Here is a 27,978-nt window from a genome sequence, read left to right on the forward strand (position 1 = left end):
TTGAAGCCAACATCTCTACTTCCAAATTCGCCCACGTTGACGTCACAACAGTTTGTTGTGTAAGTGTTTGTGGTGTTCAACTTACATTGTTGTTGAACAATCAATGCATTGCTGTTAGCTTGGTTGTGACGTCAATATGGGCGGATTTGGTAGTAGATGTTGGCTTCAGAGGCTAGACTTCCCAGCGTGTCTACTCTATAAATGGTCTAAGGTCCTGGTAAACAAAGCGCCACAGCTGATTATTTTTCACCGACCTAGTAAACAAAGCGTTGCAGACGACAATCGTGCAAGCCCAGCTGATTGATGACTTAGCTGCTCCACAGGGCCCATTGGTGAAATATAGTGAGGTCCACGTTATAATGGTGGTGAATAAAGATAGGAGAAAAACGTTGCCAAGTCTCTCCATTTTGCTACTGAGTGTACAGAATTGTTACTCAATTCATCCCATTAAATTTGATCTAATAATAGTTATCATTTTCTTGATAAAATAATCAATTTGATGTCAAATTAATTAAAATAATATATTTTTTCATAATTTGATTCAAAAATTTGCTTTCATAACTGAGATCAGATTTTCATTTTTATACAAACCTGATATGGCAGCTTATTTAAAAAGCAATGATACAACAGTCTGAACTTCAAGACAAAAGAAGTTTAGTTTTTTGGTAGATATTCCATTCCAATTTCTTTTAAAGATAATATAAAAATAGAAATCCTATTCAAAATAAGTCATTTCAATAGAAATAGTTGTGAAATAACCTTTCAATATTATTTATACCGGTACCAGTAGATCCTAACCTATATGTGTAGGCTAACAGAAGCATTGATGAAGTCTGGAATGATTATTTATTAACTTTTAAAATGTCATTTCAGGTATTTTAATTTGTGTTTCTCATACATTAATGTCTAAAAATTATTTCATATCTTCAAAATTGAATTTTAAATCAATTATATGACTTGTGTACTCAAGTATCTGATGGAATGAAGCAAAAAAAGGGCGGCTGAGAATTGTTTGTTTACCTTTGTACAGTCACTGTCAGTAGTAAAAATAAAAATATTCTTTCAAACAAACAACATTGCAAAGCGAGAGAGAGATAGCGCTATCTGTTTTGTTGTATGATAGAAAAGGACAGCAACAGTAATGTCAATCGTACCCTGCCATTATAACGTGGACCTCATTATAACCATGTTTTGAAAGATCTCTCTTCATGTGCGTAAAGCGACAAGCTAGATCGAAAAAAGACCTATTAATAGTGTGGTCCACGTTATAATGGCAGTGGATAAGGATAGAAGAATAGCGATGCCAATTCTCTGCATTAATTAATTATATTTATACACTGTCAAAATCATAATTGTCATCGTTGTGGACCTAGAAAAGGATAGTACCACCGGCTTTGTCGAATGATAGACAAGGATAGCAAAACCAAAGTTGATCAAAAATACTGTCACTATAACGTGGACCTCACTGTAGTTTGTCGTTGTCCAAGTTTACGAAATGGAATAGAAATAGCCCAATCTGTCTCACTTTTTTGGGTTGTGGTGGTTTTCTGTGACACCAATCTGGATACAAAAAAGTGAAGCGCTGATACACCGGAAACAAAAAAATATCCCTGTACCAATAGTGCAAATTAATAAGAATGCTATTTAATTCAGCTGAAAGGGTAATTGACTTAACCTCCCAGAATTTTGAGCGTCTTCCGGTTCATTGAATTTAATTCTGCATGCTTTCTTTAAACAAAGATTTTGTTTTTCATCGGATTTGACATCTTCTGAGTCTTACGTTGGTAAATTCGAAATTAATCTTTGCCAAAGGTACCTGGTAAGATTTCATTGAATCATTCATCAATTTAAATTTCCAGTAGGCTACCATACCTATAGTTTTATCTATTAGATGATCGTAGAATCGTGATTCGGTAAGATAAGTTTAATTTAAAGTTTCAGAAGTTCAAATTTGGAAGTTTCATTAAGAAATATCGCAAGTTCTTCAGATTTCACAAATGCAGCTATAATTCTAAGACTAGATTAATTGCATTCTTATACAGCGTTTATGAAATCTGCATATTGTGAACACTTTGTTTCATGTTCGTATTAATTACGTTATTGTTGGCCTTATATGAAGATGCATTAATTTATAAACGTTTTACCATAGAATGACAGTTTTCAATGTTTGTCTTGTAAAACAATTTATATTGAATGATAAAAATAAAGCGCATTTTTTGGAACAAAAGAAAACTGCGTTTATCCTACTTGAATAAAACCTTTTGCAAGTTATGAGGAAGGGTGTGAAATCAGATGTGGCTCACACAGAAGTTTTGCGTTTCCATGTTTTTTTTTACATAATTGCTGTCATCCATAAATACAAAAACATCTATTATATACTGAACCAAATATATTCCTTCTAGTATTCCTAAGGTTATTTTTATTGACAAAATCAGCAGTGGCTGTTCTAAAGGTTTTTTTTTTTAATTTTTGTTATTAATAAGAATTGTAGACTCGGTACCGTCACAGTTGGAGGGTATGATGCCAAAGTGAACCAAGTCATTTCTTCTGTTTTTTCAGTATTGATTGTTGTAAGTGAAATCCATATTTTATAAATTCAATATTCATGGTATGTTTATTTTGAAAATTTATAAGCAATTTATACATATTTCTTCCAAGAATGAGCAAGAAATTTCAATTCAGGGACTTTGCATGTTACTAGTGAAGAAAAAAAAATGTTTAGAAAACCGAACATGGTTCACTTTGGCACCAACATTCAACTTAGTTCATTTTGGCATAGCGAGATTTTGATTTTTGGTGAAAGGATCTATACTAAAAATTACACAAACTGTCGATCTAACTTATATATTTCAAATAATACAGTAAGATACAGCATAAAGAGAAGTACGGTACTGAAAATATTCATACTAGTACCATTCATATTAGAATAAAAATATATCAAAATTAATATTACAATTTCCAGCCAAAGTCATAACCAATAAAATGTAGGCTACAGGATGGAAACGTTATTTAAAGATGAATAATTCAATAGCAAGTCAAAATCTTGAAAAAAGCAAAGTACAAAAAAATAATAAAATTAAGAAATTTAAGAATGATTCGGAAATTAGTAGTTCAATTTCTAGTCAAAATGTTCCAATTAACATTTTTCATCAAGTATTCAAGTAAGATACATTTCATCATAGAGAATCATATTCAAAGATCAATCATTTTAAGTTTTCAATCAGAGTCAAAATGTGTAATAATTAATAAATTCATGTAGAAACAGGTTGTAATATCTAGCTGTAATATTTCAAAAAACTTCTTTTGCCAGAGTGAACCAATAGTACATTTTTCCATGTCAATCTCATAATAAAGCAATGTTGCCAAAACTGGCATGTGGGAAAGATGTAGTTCTTTGTTTACTAACATGCTTTTTTAACAGTTGACATGTAATTCTACAGGTAGCGCCACAATAAAATCATTATTTGTAGTTGATTCACTTTGGCAAAATGAAAAATAGAATGCATTTCACATAACCTCAAAATAATGAACACGAGATGAAAATGTTTGATAGAGTGAACTATTCTTACATTCACTTTCAGAAGTTGAGGAACTTGGAATATAATCGTCACTGGAATGATCTGCAGCATCAATATCACTTTCTGGACTATCTTCCATGTCATTTGATTTGTCTACATTTGAAGCTGCCTGAACCAAAATCTGAGTAGAAGCCATTTTGAATGATAGTTGGTTCAGTCTGCCAAGAGAATTAATACTAAATTTCCCTTTTTGCAGAATAAAAAGCTGAAAAATTTCCCTTTATAACAGCTGTGAGACTTGGTTCATTGTGGCAAAAGAAAGATCTCCTGATTGACTAAGTATAGATCAGAGTATTACAAAAATTCAAATTTTGGAGTTGGTTCACTCTGGACCCTCCAGTTATGACTATATAAAGTAGGATAATTATGGTAGGTCATATTCATATTAACTGTATCTCATTTTACAATAATATCGTTCTCTCACTTTTTTATAAGATCCAAAATGAATATTTTAGAACCTATATGTGTCTTATTCTCTATAAAATAAGTATGAAGAATGGTAAGTTCCGGATGAGAAAAAATGGTTGAAATTTCTCTCAAGGGAAGAAGACACCGGACATCAAACTGAAGCTGGGTGTTTTGCGGAGTTATATACTTGCGGCGTTCTCTCTCCTATAGTGAGGTCCACGATATAATGACAGTATTTGATCAACTTTGGTTTTGCTATCCTTGTCTATCATTCGACAAAGCCGGTGGTGCTATCCTTTTCTAGGTCCACAACGGTGCCAATTATGTTTTTGACTGTGTAGAAATATGATTTATTAATGCAGAAAATCGGCATCGCTATTCTTCTATCTTTATCCACTGTCAATATAACGTGGACCTCACTATAGTGACTCACTGAAGTCCTTTCAAAGGACTTCTAAAACATTTCACTGCCGAACGCAACTAGGTACCAAGGTTTAAAGGCATTGGTTTGCACTCACTATTAGTGCAGCGACTATTATCTAAAGAGGATTATCTAGAGCATATCTATGAGTAGGCTAGAGTTTAGTTTGAAAGTGATACGGTACAATGTTTTATTGTATTTTGTATATTGTGTGTATTGGTGATATGTTTGACTTTAGAATTGGATCTGATTACCTCAGATGTTGCGACAATAAAATTTTCCTATTCTTATTCTTTAGCCCCACAATTTTACAGTAATAAAATGTTAAATTCTATGGTACAGAAATGGCTGATCTGGAAATTCACGGAATAGAGATGATGGATAGAGATGAAGTGCCCCCTCCCCGTCATCTGGATGACCGCCCACCACTTCCATCAGTTTCCTATCCTGGGAAAAGATCAGGAAGTGTGGAATACTGAGTTGGAGATGGCTTTTATTATCACTGTGAGAAAGTGAAAGGTCAACTAAGGTAGCCTAATATAGTTTTTGCTAATATTAATATTTACCACCCATTATCACATTGAAAAGCGTCACTTTGATGAAGTTTGATTATAAGAAAATGTTAGTAGAGGACTGAATAGAATTAATTACTTAACACTTTGCGCTCTGATATCAGATAAAAAATATACAAGATAATTTTATGAATTACAACTCACGAACTCAACTGTAACCGCCCCAGATGGGGGTAGAAGAGAGTTCTCTAAATACTAATGAGCGACGAGTCATGGAACTTTATTAACAACAAACTTTTGCTTTCTATTATTTTTCTAAATTTTATTAAATGAATTGAACTAATTTAAATTTGGGCAATAACAAATAATCTATATCGTTTCATTGCATAATTCTAAAAATTTAAGAAAACTGCATTTAAGATTTTGCTAACTGTTCGTCTGGAATTCTAACTGTTCACAAAAAGTAACGTGATCTTTATTAATTTTACACTACTACAAAGTAACATTGGGGACTCGGTCAATTTTGGTTCCTAAAACATGTGCTAGGCAAATATAATGGCACTCGCTAACTATTAATCTCATATCACGACTGAAACTTTTCACTAAACTACGTTGTTTATGTTTATTTCAATGACATTCATAATAAACAATAAAATACATACGGTACACAATTCAAACTGTACTTTAAATAACTTCACGAAATCGGACGAATCAAACATTTTGAAAATATATACTCTACTTATATTCCACCACATGTAATACGTTCAATTAGGGCCTTCGAGGCCCGAGGCTACCTCTAGATTTCAATCTGATTCCATCCGCGGCTTAATTAGAACTGAACTTTTCCACGCTAATTATGTTCCCCTTCCATCAACGAGACGACGGTTCACGTGAAGACAGAGCACAAGTCCATGGGAAAGGAAAATACAAGTTTGAAATATACTTATAATATTATTAAAAAGGGACTTTTATTATTTCTTGTATTAACAAGAAGTTTTATGCATCCGACCTCTGCCAAAATAATGTATGGTAGGTGAAATTTGATTATTAACAGCAAATATGAGTTGTAACTGTAAATATTATGGTAGGCCTATGTGTTTTCCTTCAGTTGAATTGAGTTTCATTTTACAAATTACAATTAAATACAATACTTTTCTGTAAGGATTTCTATTCTTTGAGGGAGTTTATGAATGTGATCACCCGACTGGAAGTAGCTGCAGCTACATCCTGCCTTAGTCTCTCTGCTTCTGCTGCTTGGTATGCTTCATATTGCATGCTTTTTTGTTTTCCCTTGTGTGTTTTGTTTATAACTCATGCTCTATTATTTTTATTGAAATGTTCAATTGTGGACATGCCATGCAGTATGTCACGCCATGAACAGAAACAATTATTATTATTATTAAAAGTGCCCACTGTAAGAACTTTAAGTACAGTATTATACAGATGACATTATCGTATATTATCACATTATATTATTTTAAAATAAGTAATTTTGTAAATGTAATTCTTGTTGAAAAAAATAATAATTCCATGGTATTTTAAAGGTACAATACATCTGCACTCTGAAGCAACAACATGCCCTAATTAATGAAATATTATTGCCCATATAGACAATATTTGGCCTTTTTGTCGGATTTTCACTACACATTTATGTGTATTAACCGAAATTTTGAGTCTACTCCTCTAGGAATTTACTTTTTAGGATTATCTTCTTCTTCTTAGGCTGTGCCTTATCCCATTTAAATGGGGTCGGCATTCCTTTCTCTTAGTCTGCCTCTCCACAAAGCCCTATCCTATTTTAGGATTATGCATCTTATTATTTTCTCTGAGCCTCAGAATTACAGTTTTATGATAATATAAACTGTTTTATATATAATAATATTATAATATAAGTTTTATGATACTATAATAAATTAAATTCATAATTTTCTTTTAGAAATGCCGAGGCTTCATAATTATAGCATTCCACCAGTACATGCTAGAAGGTCGATGGCGCTGGTAATAAATACAGCGGATCCAGACACTCCCCTTGCTCTTGAGGTGATGAGGGAAGAGCTTCTCAGAGTGGGTCGTGAGGATTTGCTATTCAGTGTGCGGATGGAGAGGTTCTGGCCCTCGGCTTCGTCCGTCAGATAATATTGGAGCACCTGAGCCGGCATCCAGCGGAGGCCTCGCATCTCCTAATGGATGCCACGTTCAGTAATGGAGTCAACTTTTTTGCAGTGCTTGTTGAATGTTATGCTGTACTTTATTTTTTATTCAATTATCTAGGCCATAGAGCATAATATAAACTGTGGAGATATTCAATAATTTAGAGATATAAACTTTTAGATATCTAATTCCATTAAACCACTTGAAATTACTATATAGATCTTAAACCTCTTGTGAGAGTTATTAAGTAAGAGAGTAGGTAATAAAAAACTCAAAGCACCCTTTATTTACATATAAAATATTTTAAGAGAAGAAACGGTTTCGGCTATACCTATCCATTTTCAAGTTCAAATCATTTGAGCTTGAAAATGGCTGGCTTATGTGAAAACCGGTTGTTCTCTTAAAATACTCTATGTGTAAATAAATGGTGCTTTAAGCTTTTTATTATTTGTTTTTAATAACAGTTATAAGTAGCCCATATAAATTAAGTAACTCTTATGAGAGATTACAATAAATATTTTTTAACGTGTCTGTTTTCATTCAGTGCCAGTAGCATTTTTCTTCATGAGAAGAAAGACTGAGGATACTTACTGGAGGATCCTTCCCATGTTCAATGAGCGCTTCGTGCAGTGAGATATTCATACAGTGACTACGGTACCAACTTTGAGCTCGGACTTGTGAATAGTGTGAGGGAGGTGTTCTCGGAAACGAGGCACGTGGGCTGCTGGTTCCAATTCTATTGTCAAGTAAGAGTAATGGCTCACCAGGCCGAACATGAACTTGTATAAATATTCAACAATAATCTAATATGAAATAATTAGATTCTATAAAATATATTTTATATTCCATAAAATATAATTCATAATAGCCTATCCCTTTCGTGTCAGATGGTGAGAGTGGGACTATTCTCATCTCGACTGCTGGCAGCACTGGCTGGCACCACTCCGAACGTGGTTCATCTGTGTGCGACCAGACAATACTTAGGGCCGTTTGCACAGTGTAAGTTTAAGCTAATCAAAGCTTTAACCAAATCTGGATTTTTTGGTTTAAACTAAAACTCCGTTTCTACAGTATCAGTTTAATCTCTGTATTGAGTTTAAACTCTGGGAAAGTTTAAACCTCCAAAGCAGGAGGTTTAAACCAAATAATTTGGATTAACTTGACATCTGTAAAGATTTGATGGGGAAACAGCTTATAGTAAATTATTTTTCGACGGTTGTTTTTAATGCTTCTGTAGACGATAATTATTATTAATTTAGGTTATAGTGAATCATTATTTGAATGTAAAAATAATTGTAATGGAGGAATTGATAGAAGTTTTTAATGCGATTGATAAAGATGACTGCGAAGAAATTTTGAAACTGAGAAAAATTGGGCAAAAAACAAATAATTTAAATTTCTAGGATAGAGAATTTTTTTAACGGGTTTGCTTGAGGACAGCAACTGCCAATTTAGTATTTTGATTGAATAAACCACTTGATAGAAAATAAGAAAATTTTTAGCAGTGGTCTTCGATTGGAAACCATGTTTTTAATAACACATAAATGAGATATATTGCTTTCGAGAGATTTCTAATAAACGAGGAAGACCATAGTAGATTCTAGCGTAACAAAATCACTTTTTTATCTTACATTCTAAAATATATTTTCTGGTGTCAACTAAACGTAAGTTTTTAAAGAATTTCTTGATCGCTTTTCACTTTTAGAACCGTACAGCTTACAACTCTGTGGATTTTGAACAAGAACAATAAAATACTAAAATAGTAGCTACATAACCTCAAATTACTGATGGTTTGTAAACAAATTACATATTTCCTGTAAAAATCAGCCTTCCTGATATTATAAACGATGACATTCTATTACCAACTTAACGCTAAACTAGTTTAACTTAAACTGGATTAGTAAATGCACTGAGTAAACCGATTCAAGTTTGAACTTTAGGATTAACTTAAAATCGATTAACTTAATCGAGTTTAGCAATCTATACTGTGCAAACGGCCCTTAGAGTGATATACATTTTTATATATTTTTTTTTCAGAATGTATGGAGGCATGCCCATCTGAGGGCCTCACTGCCGCGTTGTGGAGGAATGGAGGAAACCCAGAGGTTCAGCATGTTGTGCGGATGCTGATGGCTCTGTTGCACCTGCCAGCAAACGCCGGCCAGCCGGATGATGCCCTGTTCCCTCCATATGAGATTTATCTGAGGGCATAGATGCCATCAGAAATGATATAATGGATGGGGCAGTGGATCAGAGGCTGGTCAATCTAGAGGCGTATGTCCGGCGTTTCTATGTCGGCATAGTAGGCGGCAACAGTATGTTCATCTTCCAAGCAAGGAGGAGGATGCTGAATAATGACGCAGAGAGCTACTACGCAAAGCTGCTTACCGCGTTTGGTCCAAATCTGAACGTGTGGACATTTATCAGTGAGTAGGCTACTCAACCGTATAATGAATTTCATGTACATGCAAATTAATATACGGTATTGAGTTTTATGCACATAGTAATTGAATTTGAAATTGTAGAGTTTTGAAAGTAATTGAAAAATATCTCAAGACACCTTAAGGCCGGTTGCAGACGAACCACTATCTCATGTGGGATGTGGGACCGACATACCACAGAACAATTTGACTAACGCAGAGTCTTTCACACTACATTTGAGAAAACGCTCACAAAACGAACATAAATCAGTGGTTTCACAATCACAAGGAAAATAATCGCTACCACAGCGCGCAACGCCATGTGAAAGTATCAGTGTCACTGCCATGCCTGCCAATGCATTCCATATGCGCTGCGTTTGTGGTACCGAAGAAGGAAAATAGTAGCTCCCACATCCCACAACATGCGATAGTGGTTCGTCTGCAACCGGCCTAATTAGATTTCTCAACTGTCCCATGCTATTGTTAGGGTACAACCACACTGAAAGCGGAGCGAACGTGGCGTAGTGCTGAGGAGCGTCGTGAACAATATCATGTTAAGTAATGAGCTAAAACACACTGGAAGCGTCTACTCGCAGAGCGGAGCGTGGCGTCAAACTTTGGAAAAATCTGTTTTTTTTTGGAGCGTCTATACTAGCGGAGCGTCAAAGCGTCAACGTGCGAGTACCCTACTAATGTTCATACTAGTGGTCTACTCTTGTACATAATAATGCACTTGTTCTAGTACATTTTTCCACCATCAAGTATATCAGTATATTAATTTAACGTTTTCCCAAATTCCCCTGTAATGTGTATTGTTTGATTATTCAAAAGAGAATAATTCATCTATTGCACTTTGAAATCAAAAGTAAGGCTATTCTAATCCATTTCATTCATATTTCTATGAAATATGGTTACCTTAGTGTTATTACAAGTCTTTCTTCAGCAGAAATTGGATTCATCCAATTAGTGACTTGTTTTTCCAAATCATGCTTCACTCTCGTCAAAATAATTATAATCTAAGGTTGAAGTTGACATTCGCATGTACTCAAAAAATCGGGACTCATGCTTTCTTAACACATTAAACTTATGGTGATATTCAACAAATAGTCGTCGATTCAAGTTAATTTCATTGACCCACTTTGTCCTAGCAGGCTTAGCTAATATTCAATATTTTAGGTAATTATTATCACAAAGTAATGTCCGTGCAAACTAGGCAACGCCATTTTCTAGGTCCTTAACGCTTCCTGTGTGTATCATGAACGTTCTGACCACGCCACGCCACGCTCCGCTCTAGAACACCACTCCACGCTCCGCTCCGCTTTCGGTGTGTTTGTACCCTTATAGGGGAAGGTGGAGTTTCAAGTCAAATTACTCGAAACCCTGATGAATTTTGAAAATATATGACCTTAAACGCTATTTCTACTCAGTGAGATCTTTCAAATGAGACCTAGACGAACTTGATTTGTTCGTTTCTACTGTTTGAAATGCTATGGAATAACATTTACTTTCTTACTGTGTAGTGAATTCAAGACGGACATAATATAATATAGTCTGACTGTGAGATAATAAGTTAATATATCAAATCACATAACGATAATGAATTATAATTACTTTGATAAGAAAGTAGCTAAACTATTACCGAAAATTGATTGGTCCTATTTCAAGTTCAGTAATAACGTATTTACAAAAAAAAGAATAATGACTCTTAATTCCAGGACTCTCTTTATTCCTTCAAACTATGGAAAATGAAAGCTACGCCAACATCCTGAGGATGGAGAGAGGCGTTCCTGTGAGGAGGGAAGGTGGCCACACCTCAAACACGGAGGTCATCAACAGAGCGCTTTGTAAGCTTATTGCGGGGCAGTATACACTCTGCCGGTTTTTGATGAAAGTTGGCCATTGCGCCGATGATCTGACCGAAATGGCCAATCGGCAACTTGCGGCCGCCAATGGTGCAGAAACCAACGGGCGCATTGGAGATGTCGATTGGATGTTACCGGTGGCCGCCGAAGAGGTGTTCGTGGCAACAGCCAATCGACCACGACAGCGTCAACTAAGGCCCCGGCAGCACCACTACACGCGTCCGCAAGAAGCGGTTCAACAGCAACCACTGGTTGACCCGCAGCAGCCGATGCCGTGCCAGCAGCTCCAATTGAAGGTGAAACAGTGCTTCAAAATGCTAAAATTTGTCAAATGAAATTTATTGGAATTAGTTCGCATTCCCGTGAACTTTTACTCGGATAGTAGAATACATGGTACCTAAAAAGTCTGTGATATATTACTTTTGACATGAAGAGGAGAAACCCATTCCTCCCTCCACAGTTTGTAGCATAGACACAGACATACATCCTGCGCACAATTGGATGCGCCGTGTCATTTTGCTTCATGTTCTTGTGATGAACACATCTCCGTAACATACACAAACCAATATACCTGCTGACCAGTAACGACTTGGAACATTGCCAGCAATAGCTGGAGGGGAGTGTTGGTGCGTCGCGTTGCAAAGCTCTCTCACACAGACACAAAAGAAGGAGAATGCTGCTAGGTAGTGGGAGTTATTAGTGGAGGATAGAGCATCGGACCTCTCCGTCTTCGAGAAAGAGCCGTGTTAAAAGTAATTCCTCTCGCACTTTAGGCATTACATGAACGTTTTAGTAGAAAGAAGCAAGTTGAGACGTTTCATTAACACACAAAAACGTTATAAAATATTAGTAAGTTGTCATGATCGATACAGTGTATTCTAGTATCCGTTCGTTCATTAAATTGAGGAATTTAATGTAGAGCCACGAAAATACAAACTAATTCTATATTGCAATGTTAACTTGAGACAAGTGCTGTCTCATGTTATCAAGAATATTGTTGTTTCGTTACGTTCATGTTTCTTTCTACAAATAAAATTTATTAACGTATTATGTCACATGGTTATATGGGACATGTATATAACTTAATAATATATTTATCTCATATTGATCAGTATTTTAGAGTTATAAATTAAAATTCATTGAACATCATTTTTCATTGACAGAAAGATTGTTTATTTGTTTGTTGTCAATATTAACTGTAGCATGTTTCTCTATTTTAATAACAAACGTGCACTGGTGCGAAAGATAGAACAATGTTATTATGTGCTCGAGGTGGCTGTCATGTTTGGCATTGACTGATAGTTTATCTATACCCAAAAATTACCTTTTTTGGGGTACCGGTAGAGCTCGTTTTGAAAGGACTGACAGTAAGTCCGGCTGATCTAGTGAAGAGGATAGAGTTGTTTTGTTTTATAATACAGTTTTTCTGTCACAGTTCGGGCAGTCTAAAAAAATTTTATTATTAAAGAAGACAAGTTCTGAACCCTATTCATTGGTTCAGTTAATTTGATTTTTTTTTTATATTAATTAAAGTTTTTCTTTGTTGAGATCCTTTTAATTTCATTACCACAAAATTGAAATCTTTGCAGCCAAGCGAGTAGCATCCTAATTTATTATTCATTTTAAGAATTCTCTAAGAGCTAGTGTTGTGTAATTGTTTTTGTTTTATATATACAGAGTGAGTCATATGTATGTATTTTCAATTGCCCGCTTCCGTCCTTCGTCGAGACACAGAGGAGGGAATTGGAGAGGTGTACACCGGCCCGATTTGGCCAACTACAGGCTGGAAACCTATTGCCGCTGAATTTTGACAGAATTTTCAATTGCCCGCTTCCGTCCTTCGTTGAGACACAGAGGAGGGAATTGGAGAGGTGTACACTGGCCCGATTTGGCCAACTACAGGCTGGAAACCTATGCCGCTGAATTTCGACGGAATTTTCAATTGCCCGCTTCCTTCCTTCGTTGAGACACAGGAGGGAATTGGAGAGGTGTACACCGGCCCGATTTGGCCAACTACAGGCTGGAAACCTATTGCCGCTGAATTTCGACCGAATATTCAATTGCCCGCTTCCGTCCTTCGTCGACACAGAGGAGGGAATTGGAGAGGTGCCTCGAGATAAGGGCCCGTCAACATCCATCAGGAGCCCCTTCCTCTTTGCAGCATTAATTGCTTGACAAACGCTGGCGCTGAAGCCGCTACAAGCGTATGGCGGCTCCTTGTTGCCATTGGGTTGGTTGTCCGGACTGTGTCCTGAACCTCATCAGAACATAGACATTCTTCCAGCTCGAGGGAGACTTGGATATTGATGAACTTTCTCTGCCTATCAGGTGCCCCCAATGCACTTCACTGGTGGGCAGATTCTACAGCCCGTATCCGACGTAATGGTAAAATCCAACAAGATCTCAGGAGTAAGCTCAATCCTAGAATTGAGCCATGGGGCACTCCATTATAGTAACAGGTTTGTAACCAGACATGTCTTCATTAAAATACACTGCCTGAAATCTGTTCATTAAATATGACTTTATAAGTGATACAGATCTACAATTATTAAAAGCAACATTTTTAAGTTTAGAAAGTAGAATGTGATGAGAGACAGTATCAAGCGCTCTTGACATATAAAATAGTCTTGCATTCACATAATTTTTATCTTCCATACCATTTCATATTTCCTGAATGAAAGACTTAACCGCCTGACATGTAGTATGGTTCTTCCTGGAGCCAAATTGCCTGCAAGATAGCGCAAGTTGTTTTTCTCAATGAAATCAATCATATGCTGTGCTATTAGAAATTCAAGAACTTTAGAAAAAATTGGTACTATAGATATTGGCCAGTAGTTTCTAAATTGTTCGTGTTCTTTCAGAAGTTAACTGAATTCTAGACTGAGAATCTGCTCAATGGTTTCAATTCGTCAAAGAATACAGAGTGTTTGAAAAAGAACTTTTAGTAGTTTTAGGTATAAATTTAATCTATAAATTAATAGAAAACTTCATCAACAAGTACATACAATGAGAGAGAGAACCTTCAAGTTTTGTTCAACATCAGTCCACTTCAACATGGGATCCATTTGTTGCCCTGCACACGTCGAGACGATATCAAGCTCTCGCCATGTATTCACCATCATATCAGGTGTAACTGTCCCGACCGCCGTGTGACGATTCTTTCCCGTAAATGGTTGTCTCGGATTTTTTCACTGTACACAACATTTTTCATGTTGCCATAAAAGAAAAAGACCAAGCAATTGGGCGAGCTCTCCCTATCCACCTTCCCGGAAAGCGAGTGCCTAGTGTCAACTGGGGTGACAAAGTCTGCCGGTGACCTGGTGGGGGGAGAGGAGGGTTGCTGTGGTAGGTATGGATGGACATTGGTTTGAATTTGGCATTAAAATGATATAGTTTAAAGTTTTCAACTTCTATACATACCATGCAAGTATAAATTAATAGATTAATTAACATACAAGTATGTTTAATTTTAAATATATTACCTATTGGCCATATTATTAGATATGTCTTGTCTAGTAAGATGTTGTTTTTTTACATTTTGAGTGCGAGTAGTAGGGGGGAGTAGTACCACTGACGTAGAGAGGCGTGTGCTGACGAAATTATTGTTATTAGACTTGATTTTTCCAAGTCTTGGATTCAATTCTTATTTCTCCAAACACAGCACACAATATTGTCCAATCCTGGTGAGAAATTCCCTGACTAATTCAGTGAGAATATTTGACCTTGAAGTAGAGCGTGCACTAGGTCGGTGGAGCGGCGTGTAGAATTTTTGGCCTGGAATTAAATACATGTGATAAAATGTACCTCCCTGGACTTTTCGAGATCCGCGCCGCGCTCCTAGTGCACGGAGGTCAGGTCGGAAATTTTCCGCGCTCGGGTAACTTCGTGAGGGCTCGGCTGTTTCCGACCACTACTTTAGTAAACATCCTGCTATTCTGTTGTCTTCCAGTTAACATTCTAATCAATTACCTACGATTACAGTAAGTTAATGGGATGTAGCATCATTTTCTCTTTTTTCCTTGATAGTTCCTCTTTCTCTGCTTCATCCACAACTGCCAAAAATAACATTTCTTCATCTCTAAGTCATTCATCACTCACATCTTGCCTCTTTATCACAACCTCAAATTAGAACTGAGAACTCTTAACTTCAACAACTATGTCTTCATTCAAATGTCAATTGGAAAATCTACGTCACGACTAACTAGTCCAAAACGGCGCCGCGCCGCGATCGCAGTGCACGGACCTTCCATTTTCCGCTCTCCTGCGCGCCGCGCCGCTCCACCGACCTAGTCCACGCTCACCTTAAGAATTACGTATTCTACTCAAGAAAATGCCTAGTGAAACTGCTAAGATGAAATGAGAAAAAATACCAAAGATTTCAAGATTTGTAACAATAACGATCTGTATAAAGTGTAAACAAAAATAACATTAATAATTGAGATAACATACAGGCCACTATATACAATATAGTCGACTCTGATACCTATTGGTCTGTTTATTATTTTTATTGAGTTTGGAAAATTTGTACTGAGAATCGAAAAATTGAAAGTCCCTGAAATTATTTTGATGCAACTTATTGAGTCCAAATGTTAGAATATAGAATAATCAATATTACCGTATAAAATACGGTTCTTTTTTGTTCTATACAATCTTCAATCTTAGACTCTTATCATATTTTTATGAATTCTTTCATAAAAATAGTAAAATTGATGGGTATAAATTCTTGGTTGTTTCAATCATATTAAAATAAACAAAGTTTTTTGAAGTTTCCTATTCAAAACCATTATTAAAACAATAATAATTTCTAAAACAAAAAGAAGCCTTTTATTTAATTTTTAGTTGAAAACATCAATTATTTTGGGAATATCCCTTTAATTGCCAGAAAGGTCAATTATGACAACCTTTCTTGGTCAATTGTGTTTCTAGTGTAAGTTTTTAACCTTCAAAGATTTGAAAACCATCTTTCATAGGAAGCCGTGTTCATTGGGATTGTAAAATACAACCGGTACAGTTCAAAAATCTGAGGAAACACAATTTTCAAAGATGACTTCACAAAAAGGTCTGCTCTCTCTTTGATTTTCGCTACATTTCTGAACTGTTCCACTTTCAAATTTTTGAACATGAAAGCTATTATTGTGTGCATTATATTGATATGTTTCTGAGACAAGACAAGATTAATAAAGAATCAAGATTGTGCCAAGGTTATAAACGGTGTATTAATTTTTTCACTTGTTTTCAAATAACTGATATCAATACTTCCTGATTATTACCAAGCTATCTGGTAGCCTATTATTAAGATTTTCGGGGTGGCAAAAAAGGGTTTGGGAATTCTGGGGTGGCAACCGCCACCCCGGTAATTACGCCAGTGTTTATACTCATAATACCCACCACAGATACACACCCATGCTATTTCTTGTCTGTGTTAGTGCTTGCACGGATACTCATATGTAAATACATACTCTAAATGGGACAAATACCCAATTATATCCACAATAATTAGGTTATAAGTACTTGTATAACTTATTGATTCAATAGTTGTACCGTACCGTACAGTCTACGGTACTTGTTGAGTCATTAATAGAATAAGAGCTGAATTATGTTGTTTCCACTGTAAGTATAACTTTCCACTGTAAAACAGCAGTTTTATTCTCACATCGTGAGGTTGCAATAAGATCACCTCTATTGTAGCATTATTTGAATTCTCAACATTTTAAATATTTTCAATCCTTTCAATAACACAAATTATCGTAGTAAATTAGTGGTTGTGGATTTTTTGTGTTACAATCGTTCATCCAGTAGGCTATATTGTATCATTATAAAACCAGGATACAGGGGACACCTCCAGTATCATTATCACCTATTCAGTATCACATATTTATCAGTGGCTATCCACCTTCTTAAGTACCTATATTACCGGCACATTAGTAGATAATTGGTCCAAAATTGTTTTAGGCCCGGTTGCACAGCCTGTTGAGTTTCAATCATGAATACTTTACCTCTGCGTGAACCAATCAGAGAAAGCTATTTCAAAAAGAAAGTTTCTCTGATTATAGTTCTCGTGGGATTTAATCACGATCAAAATTCAACAAGCTTTTGTGCAACCGGCAAAAATAGGCCTACTCAATGATCTTTTCCGGTTTTTCACGATAAAAAATCTCATTCAATATGTAATTATCTGAAAATTTGTTTAAATTACTAATTGAGGTGTAGATCAACTAAATCGCAAAAATACATTGAAACCGGTTGCGAACGCAGTACTTAAAGGTTCTGGCAGCTTGTCATGTGTACAATTACAGTCAATTGTAAAAGTCCTGTGTGTACTCTCTGTCCACTTATTTGAACATGATGAAGTGACTTTTGTCCCTTAATTAATCAAATTAATGACTTTCACAAAACGAAAGAGCTTCTGCTGATTTCATCTGACAATCTACACGTATGGTACATACAATTAATAGAAACAATCTAAAAATATTAAAGTACCTTTTTTTAAAAAATAAAGGGTAGTTCAAGATTTTTATATTGTTTTTATTAATTTGTTAAACAGTAGCCCATGTAAGTGAAGTGTTTTTATGGTACATACAATGTATGTACAATCGTCCTTGTAAAAATTATGTAATTATCTAATTATTGTGTTCATTAGACCGTAGGCTATTTCTATTTGTTTCTTCTATTTCTCTTTCCCTATTTTTTCTTCCTCTTATTCTTTTTCTTTCTTAAGGTGCGTACAGACTTTCGCTCTGCTCCGCAACCGAACGTCACTCCAGCAGAGCGATTGATGATCGACCGGGGAACGCGAGAAGAGCTAACATCTTCCGTAACGTTCATGATGGTTGCGACTGCAGAGCGGAGGCGGAGCGACTGCGGTGCGATGGAGGAACGAGGGCGGAGCGTGCTCGGTGCGGGTTGGAGGCGCGTATATGAGTACGCAGCTTTACTTCGTTTTCCTCTCTCTTTTCTTTTCTTTTTTCTCTTCCTTTCCTTTTCTCACTCTCTCTTTTTCTGCCTTTCTCTTTCACTATTTCTTCCTCTCACATTCTCCTTCCCTTTCTCGATTTATTTTTCTTTATCTCTCTCATTCCCTCTCTCTATTTCTTTCTCTTCCTCTAATCCTTTCATTTCCTCTATTTAATTCTCTCTTTCTCTTCTCTTTTTGTTACTAATTTTAGTTTTCTTGTTTTTCTCTCTCATTTCTCTTTCTCTCTCTTTTTTCTCTCTCTTCCTCTTTTTATTTTCTCTTCTTTTTACAAAGCGCGCATGACCTAGTTTTAAAACCCTATGGTAAGCGGAGCAAATCTTCGAATTGTACACATGATCAGCCGTTTGAAATAGATACGCATGATAAGCTGTTTGAAATTGATGGAATTCGACAATGCTGTTACAGCTAAGTTTAGGTTGGGTGTGTGATATCGACAGATTATTAAATAATAATTGGATCTGGAAAAAAACATGAATAATTTTAATGCATTTCTGTAAACTTACTCATCATCCCCTTTAATTTGGAGTATTAAAATTAAAGATTGGTCCAGTCAGTGGTTACTGAGATCTCAGAGTTGAACTGTGCATTAAATATATAGATAAATCTCAAACTAGTAATTATTATCAAGAAAAAAGTTTCACATATTTTATAACTTCATTTAATGAAATTCAGTAACATCTTTACAATATTTTAAGAAATAATGTTAAACAATTTGATAAATAATGATTATGCACAAAAGTTTACAATATCTTCAATGGGAATTCAAAATATATTAAATGTTGAAGTTTTTGAAGACATCGTACTGTTAGGACAGTATTTGAAAATCCGGTTTACGATACTGTAAGGTCAGTCAGAGGTATTGCAAGTGTTACATAGCCTACCAGTACATATTTACTTTTAGATTATTTCATTTTTTGCACTATCATAATATTCCTAAATGACAACACATACAATTATAGTTTGTGTGTGTGTGTGTGTGTGGAATACAAATTATTGTTACTGGAAAAAACAAAAATTTTTATAACAAAATTCGATTGTTTATTTATCACTGAATGTTAGAAGAAGCCTTAAAAGTGGCCTGATCCTCAAGTAAAAGAAACACTCCAACTAATAGAATTGAATAAATCAATAAGTAAATTCAACTTGTAATACAAAACTATTGGCTAACCGGCAACTTTATTGCAACAAGATAGACTGATCTAAAAAATTCACTTGAATTCAAATTGAATGGAAGACTTGAAATGGAAATGAAAGCCTTACAAGTGGCCTAATCCTCAAGTAAAAGAAACACTTCAACTAATAGAATTGGATAAATCAATAAGTAAATTCAACGTGTAATAAAACATTATTGGGTATCCTGCAACTTTTTTACAACAAGATGGACAGATCTGAAAAATTCACTTAATTCAATTTGAATTGAAACTTTGAACCACTGAATTGCAAATTTATCAGTAAATGAAGACAATAATTAACACACTTCTAGTACCCAGAAAGATAACTTCCAAGTCTGTACAGTTTATAAGAATATGTTCAATATTTCTTTTTAGAAATTCAAAACAAATAACGTTTTTAATACTTAATATTACATAATAATTGCACTTGGTTCACTTAGTAGTACGACGTTTCTTGGTTTTCGGCTGAGACGACTGAGATGAGTGACTGCTGTTGGTTAGCGGCTTTTCTTGTGTATTCTCCTCTCTATTTCCTTCTTCCTCGTCTTCGAGTTCCATATTTTCCTCGAAAACAGTCTGTAAATAGTGATAGTGAATTTTGAGTTACTAGTCTTTTCCTCTTACTTTCCTTGCCCTATTACCATAGGTAAGGAAAGTATTGCTTTCCGAAAAAAATTAAGGTACCCCAATTTCTAAATTTCTATACGTTTCAAGGTTCCCTGAGTCCAAAAAAGTGGTTTTTGGGTATTGGTCTGTATGTGTGTGTGTATGAGTGTATGTGTACACGATATCTCATCTCCCAATCAACAGAATGACTTGAAATTTGGAACTTAAGGTCCTTACACTATAAGGATCTGACACGAACAATTTCGATCGAATGCAATTCAAGATTGGCGGCTAAAATGGCGAAAATGTTCTCAAAAACAGGGTTTTTCGCGATTTTCTCGAAAATGGCTCCAACGATTTTGATCAAATTCATACCTAAAATAGTCATTGATAAGCTATATCAACTGCCACATTCTCATATCTGTAAAAATTCCAGGAGCTCCGCCCCATCTATGCAAAGTTTGATTTTAGATTTCCAATTATCAGCTCTCAGATATAATTTAAACGAAAAATTTCGAGTGGAAAAGATTCAGCATGGAAATCTCTTCAATAATTAATGTCCAGTAACATTTTCACCTAAAATTGAAAACAACCTTGAAATTTGAGAAAATTTAATTACAAACTGTTGATTCTATTGAATCATTCACTATGAAGAGATAGCAGATCTCGTGTGTATCCAGCGTTATTGTCCTGTCACCAGCTGGCTCAGATCTTTTTATAGTAAACTAGTATGCGCGGGAACACTAGCGTAAGGTGATCAATTTTCATAACGGCAAGGAAAGTTGTGTGAGTGCGCCACACCAGATTTTTTGTGTAGTTGAGAAGTTGATATTGTGGTAATTATTCATATTAAATGAAAAATACTAAGAAATTGTCAAAAAAACCACACATTAATTGATACTCAGAAAGACCGGTTTCGGATATTACTCGGAGTTTATCAGAGATTGACAATTTTGTAATAACCGAAGCCGGTCTTTCTAAGTATCAATAAATCTGTAGTTTTTTTGACAATTTCTCAGTCTTTCTCATTTAACTAGTCTTTTCATTATTTTTCCATAGTAGATTGAACTTGACAATAAACATAATGTTTTATTGACACACAATAATGATCAATATTGATATTATTATTCTAGTGAATATATTGGGCAACTTTTTTAGGTGCCAAGTCCCATGTTTCCTAACATAACATACACGTAGCATCTAGAGCAAATATATACTTTCCAGAATATAAAATCTAGTAAATGGTAGAAAAGCTAAAAATAATTATTATGATTTCACTGAAGGTTTACTTACATGATTTTGGTTCATGATTTCTTCAACTTTTTTGGTATTCAATCTGAAGTCTCGGAATGTTGCCAGCTTGAGACAGTCAGCTAATCCTTTATCCTGAAACGGTATAATATATGTTTATAATAATATAGATTCTGTATCGAATATTTACCGAATCCATTTAGGAACTTAAACTTTGATAATTAAATTGAAGTATAGAGGCGGATACACAGTATTGTAGTTCAACAATCAGATTATCATTTACATGATTTGTATTTTATTTTTTCATTGGACGAGTTCTCACTTTTGACTGACTGAATGCCAAATTCGTCCGTCTGTTTGTATGTTCTACAATAACTATAGAGAGAATTGATCAATCAGCTTCAAATGTTGAAAACGTATTTTTCAAACCTTTTCACAGGTCAAATTTGTTGGACAACAAAATTGACTCACTCCTTCGTACTTTTCAGGGTATAAAAGTAACATTGGAAGTGCAAAAGAAAAAAAATTGTTTTGATTTATCATTTAGCCAGTTGAAGAATTCATTGCATGCAATTACAACAATTTTTCCATTCATTCATAAGGGGATGTTTCACAGAGACAAGTTCTCACAGAGACAAGTAGTGTTTTTTGAACGATATTAGTGTCACAGAGACAAGTTTCACAGGAGCAAGTATTTTATAAATGGCAGTCTCACAGGAACAAGTTCCCACAGAGACAAGCAGTTTCATAGAGACAAGGTTTCCGTCCAAAGTAGTAGCGTTATAAATGGCAGTCTCACAGAAGCAAGTTCCCACTGGAACAAGGTGTTTCACAGAAGCAAGGTCTGTGTCATAGAGACAAGGTAGCGAATGTAGGAAGAAGTTAGGCGTGTTGCCTACATCTGAACTTGAAGGCAGTCCATTATTTGTTCTAGTAAATTGAATGTCTGCTGTTTTTTAATCATGCAGGTATATGATTATGATTGAAGGTTTATCATATAAGATAGGGATGGGTTGGTAACCTATTAGAATTAGATAGAAGATAACTTGAATAAATAAATAAATTGAGTTCTATGCAAATGTAATATATTTCTACCAAACTCCAAGATAACTATTCCAATATATCTAATACGTATACATATAACCTTCAACCCGAAAGAATAATCAATATGAATATGAAATGGAATATATAAAAGCCAAATAGCCTACCACTGACCTATTCATCACCGCTTCTTAAAAACCACATGGCCAAAATGGTTTTTCATTATAATTCCTTCTTTCGTAATAAATTGTTTATGCTTTTGTACTCCTGAGCGAAGCTCGGTCCCCGATATTATGAGCTAATCATCTCTTCTTTTTCCGAGCTGCGGTCTCGAATTGTAAATTCAAATTGATATAATATTAACTCCAGACAGTCACAGAGTAAAGCTGCGTCAACACCAATAGATTCTATAGATTCTATTAGATTGAACATAACTTATCATACACATGATGAACATATGTGTTTTTCATGTGCCGTTCAATCTATAATAATCTGTGAGGATTAAGTTATTAACATTTCGTTAATAACTTTGGTGTAAACGCAGCTTTAGATGCCAAGATTTATCATGGCGTTCCGAGTTACGGATGATAATGTCAATGAAAAACATAATTTTCTCATGAAATCTTTCCCATAAAAAATTTAACAGATTGTTGTTCTACAAGCGTCTCTACATGTTACAAAATGAAAATCCCAGTGAAAAACAAAAAGTGCCACTTGATAATTCCCAAATCATCTTTTTAATCGTAGCTCTGATTCAACTGAGCAATAACTTTCTGAACTTACTGAGTTAATAAAGTAACATTTAAAATTATCATAAGCGCAATGGGACTTGGGATTCCATCAATTCAGGATAAGTATTATACCGGTATTCATTTTTACAGGATTGAAGTAGTGCAACATTTAGATTAGCACACCAATAGATTTTATTTGTAGCGGAGTGAGTTCATTACTTTCATATCAAAGTTCTACTTTTTCCATTATGATATAGTACGACTACTGCAAAACAATGTCTGGTAGCCCTGGTAATGTAATGTAATGTAATGTATGGTTGATTGGAAGTCTCCAACCAGCCTGATCAGATTTCTTAGTGGGGCCATTGGCAAACATTTTAAAAAAACCCTGATATTATTAAAATGACTTTATTCCTAGTAGATAGCATTTCTAGTAGATGGCTGAATGTTCGGTGAGGTCTACTGTTATCTGGACTACTAGAGTATTGTAACTCCTAATGTCAGATTGAGTAAGAGCTTGAAATTTATTCCTATCTAGTGTACTCCATGTTCAATAATCTGCCTTTATCTTATATTAGAAGAAACTTGCCTCTGAATAAATTAAAAAACGCACTAAATGTAATTCTGAATGAAAATGCTTATTGTTCCGTAAATTAATTTTCAAATTGTTGAAAATATGATATTCAGTGCTGTGAGTTTATGAATAGTTTATGTCTTTTTTCAATGTATGACTTAATTTATTCAATTGTACTGGGTGATGATAATTATGACTTGATAAGACTGATTTGATGAATGATTACACTATTCATAAGATGACTACTAAGATGTTATGAATTGAATTGCTCATTTATTGTATAACAGACTATAAGCTGAATCCTTTAGACAAGGCCTATTCGCCTAATCAACATCCAAATTGTTTGTATTTATCGGTCAATATATTTCTTATTCCTAGACGCCAGCTAAGAAAGGGGTTTCAATTTCCGTAGAATAAGCACGTAATTCAAAACTGTATGTTTTTCAAAAATGTTGTGATTTCAAATTCAAATTTCGTTTATCACACACATAGGCTATACGAGAATTAAGAATTAATGAGAAAGTGTCCCGGAGTAAGGTTTATGATTTTTGTTCTTCTGTATTTATACTAAGTGACATATTTATCAGTGATGGCTCTTAAACTGTAGGTTTATTATTAAATAACGAGTTTGGAGCACCAGAAAAATGGGATTATATTTTATTATAATAAATATTCAAAATTACGTTTCCAACCCACAATTATTGTCTTATTGTCATGTCCTTAAAGTTACTGTAAACCATATCGGTTGAGACTAATCAAGGTTTATTTAGGGTGGTTTCAATTATTAGTTTATGTGTTACAAATAGTTCACCTAGATTTAGATGGCAATTGAAACATAATTGATCTAACTAAAGCATGATATTAGTGTCAAAGACAGAAATCTGCGTTTTATTTCATTATCATGAGAGAGAGAGAGAGTGCGAGATAGAGTGCCCGAAGGAAAGGTATGTGTAAGAGAGTGATGTGGTTGAGTGGGAGTCACAGAGTTCGATATATTATATGCTATATGGTGGGTGAATAATAGTGTGTCCCTTACGCTACACTCACAGATATATATATATATATATATATATATATATATATATATAATATATATATATATATATATACATAAACCATATCCATAGATTTTGGAAGCGGCATGCTATCTTTTCAATCTTTTGAAACAGCATTTATTGTCTAAGGTTGGTGAAAGAAGTTTTCTGCATTCCATAACAACAATCTGCAGACTGACGTCTCGGGTATTAGAACCAAAAGGCCTTGCTTTATAGAACTATAAATACTCATTCAGTATTACAATGCCTTGCTTTCATGAAACAAAGCAAATGTTTCCCGTTAGGTACTTCTGGAAAGCCCGGTCAATTTGTCATCGGTGGTGTCCAGGTAGAACTACCCTGCTCATAGACTATGTTCACTGAAGCGTAAAACCAAAGTTAACCAAATGCTTCTATTTCTAAAAATTCTATTGCCAGGTATAAAGTACTGCACTTTGGCGGCAGGAAGAAGATGAACAATAATAAGGAGAAAAAATATAGATAGGAGAAGATTATAACCGTTGAGTACACTATTTTATCTATAACCACTCTTTTGACGAATTGAAAACTTATAGATTACTGGTGGTACTCCCATACAGTAACAGTCAGGGGTGTATTCAAATACCGTTGGATAACATCTTTCCAATATTGTTACATTCATCTAGAAGTATATAATCTGTTCTTTCTTACATTGATATCACTTATGTATAAGTTACTGCAGAATCAAAATTATTTTATATTGACTGAACAATTAAAAGTCACATTGAAATAGTTATTTTGGAGTTTGGTGGAAATAATACATTTACATGGAACTCAATTTATTCATTAAAGGCAATCTACATAATTCTAATAGGTTCTGGTAACACATAATGATAAAATAGGTGTTCAATGAATTAATGAAGCCTGACAACTTGAAATATATTTCAATTATTTAAGATTAATTGATTCTACCTCGGTGCAAGTCAGCTTTACATTTGTACATGTATCATTGTATCGAATTATTAAATATTTGATGATTTTGGTAAAACAACATTTTAATCCTGGACTAGTTCTATGAACAGTAGACCTCGCGCAGTTATAAAACACAGCCTCGTCTCATACTGTCCATAAGAGTAAATCCTGTTTGTATGTTGTGTCGGCAAGATGTCGGTGTGAAAACGGCTAATAATTAATAAACCCCAAATACTGTTGGGGTTAGTGTATCAAAAATATGCTAACATCAAAATCTAATCTCCTCCAACTTACTGGCAACAGTCAGACCGAGTTGAAAGCAGATGAAGGTCGAGAGAAAATACTATGTTTTCTTTCCGTTATTAATTGCATGCGTCATTGCATGCAATGAATAGTCAACACGACAGCTGATCTTTTACTAAGTACATTGATATATTAATTGCATGCGTTATTGCATGCAATTAAAAATCCACTCAACAGCTGAATTATTATGGATGATTCTATTCTGATTTTTACTGTAATATTGGCGTTCGAAGGAGACTTTACCTATTGTATTAACCTTAAAATGCAAAATTTTCAAAAAACCTTGTATATACGTCGAGGCACAATTTAAAAAGAAATATACCTGTCAAATTTCATGGTAATCTATTGCTGCGTTTCGCCGTAATTGCGGAACATATAAACATAAAGAGAAATGCAAAGCCGTCGACTTGAATCTTAGAACTCATTTCGCTAGGTCAATAAATCGAAATTTTAAGAAACCACAAATATCCTGGATGAAAAGGGGAATCAATTGTTATGTATAGATTTGAATCTGAATGTCTAGGATCCACTAAACAGTCTACTAAATTCATCATTTTTTCTCCACAGGAGAAACGTTTAAAGCTGGCTTCAAATGATGTCACCACATTATTAACATATGTAAATTATATATTTATATATGTATGTCATGTGGATTGAAGGAGCGTTGTTTGTGACGTTGTTTGTTGATTGAAGGAAGATTCTATTTTACTATTTAAATAAATCATAATGTAATTTACTTATCCACTTCGAGATTTACATAGTGATAATAAGTAGGAAATGAAATGTATAGCAAACACTTCAGTTGCTATGTAGGCCTACTGTATTGTATTCTGTAGTGTCTTATTTTTTACTAAAGTGATGAAGTATCAGAAAATACTATCATTCAGCATTGTTATGTATTATTCTCAATGTCATTTTTTTCTCTTTCTTTTCAATAATTTAAAATTTGTTATTATTTTAAATAAGTAGATAACTTAACTATTGTTTGTTTTTAATCATATTATTTGTATTTATTTTTTTTCGTATTGTTATAATACTTGATAGAGAGTTGAGTGTAAGAGAGGGTCGACTGTGCCCTAACTTCGCTTTCTAAGAAAAATAAAGGCAGTCATTCTATTCTATTCATGTCACCATATATATGTATATATATTAAAAAACAGATGACATCCAATTTATTAGAGCAAATGGAATGCCTTCATCTTCATGTGTAGGCAACACACCACACCAACCTTGTTCCTGTGAGACTGACCTTGTCTCTGTGACACTACACTTGTTCGAATGGGACTCTACCCCTCTTCTTGTTCCACTGACACTACTTGTTCCAGTGAAACAGACCTTGTCTCTGTGAGACTCACCTTGTCTCTGTGAGACTCACCTTGTCTCTGTGAGACTCAACTTGTCTCTGTGGGAACTTGTTCCTGTGAGACTGCCATTTATAAAACTACTTGTTCCTATGAAACTTGTCTCTGTGACACTAATATCGTTCAAAAACACTACTTGTCTCTGTGAGAACTTGTCTCTGTGATACGGACCCATTCATAACATCAGCTGAGGCTATTTAAAAGCTATCACACACACAGTACGTCATGCGCTTATATAATTTCAGCTGGTTAAATGGCAACATGATTTACAACTTTAACATCAACTACTAACTGATAAGGGTTGAGATATCAATGTGCGGTTTTCGCCATTCATTTTCTTTTGGGACTCTGTATTGAAATCATGATCACATAACCTTCTCTTTAAAAAAAAAAAATGAATTTGAATTGATATGAGGGGCAAAATTGTTGAAGCGACAGAGTAATATATGTGTAGGGTGATTTTTCATGTCTAATAGGATCCCCAATGGAACCTGTCAAATTATTCTTGTGAAAGAAATATTTAGCTGTTTCCATAATTTTTTCCAACTCTGTATAATTATAAGTTGCTGGTTTCAAAGATTACAATACAACAGTTCATGGGGGAGTTCTCCAAACCAGGGGGTCAC

At 34.7% G+C, this 27,978-nt stretch overlaps 2 protein-coding genes across 2 annotated transcripts in view; one reads left to right on the top strand and one right to left on the bottom strand.

The window, feature by feature from the left end:
* Window positions 1-9,249: 9,249 nt before the first annotated feature.
* LOC120349960 lies at window positions 9,250-11,888 on the top strand. Its single transcript, XM_039421598.1, has 2 exons — window positions 9,250-9,496; window positions 11,206-11,888. Exons 1-2 carry the CDS (start codon window positions 9,304-9,306, stop codon window positions 11,685-11,687), a joined length of 675 nt encoding a protein of 224 aa, XP_039277532.1. The 5' UTR covers window positions 9,250-9,303; the 3' UTR covers window positions 11,688-11,888.
* A 7,082-nt stretch (window positions 11,889-18,970) lies between these two features.
* The window catches only part of LOC111043316 (Fanconi anemia group I protein), a 43,228-nt gene continuing 34,220 nt past the window's right edge, over window positions 18,971-27,978 (bottom strand). The window contains exons 23-24 of the mRNA XM_039421599.1: window positions 21,400-21,492; window positions 18,971-20,076 (exon numbers count right to left, since the gene is read on the bottom strand). Coding sequence (XP_039277533.1) covers window positions 19,933-20,076; window positions 21,400-21,492 — 237 coding nt within the window. The 3' untranslated portion in view covers window positions 18,971-19,932. The remainder of the gene's footprint in view (window positions 20,077-21,399; window positions 21,493-27,978) is intronic.

This window comes from Nilaparvata lugens, chromosome 2 (genome assembly GCF_014356525.2).
Source record: "Nilaparvata lugens isolate BPH chromosome 2, ASM1435652v1, whole genome shotgun sequence".
NCBI lineage: Eukaryota > Metazoa > Arthropoda > Insecta > Hemiptera > Delphacidae > Nilaparvata > Nilaparvata lugens.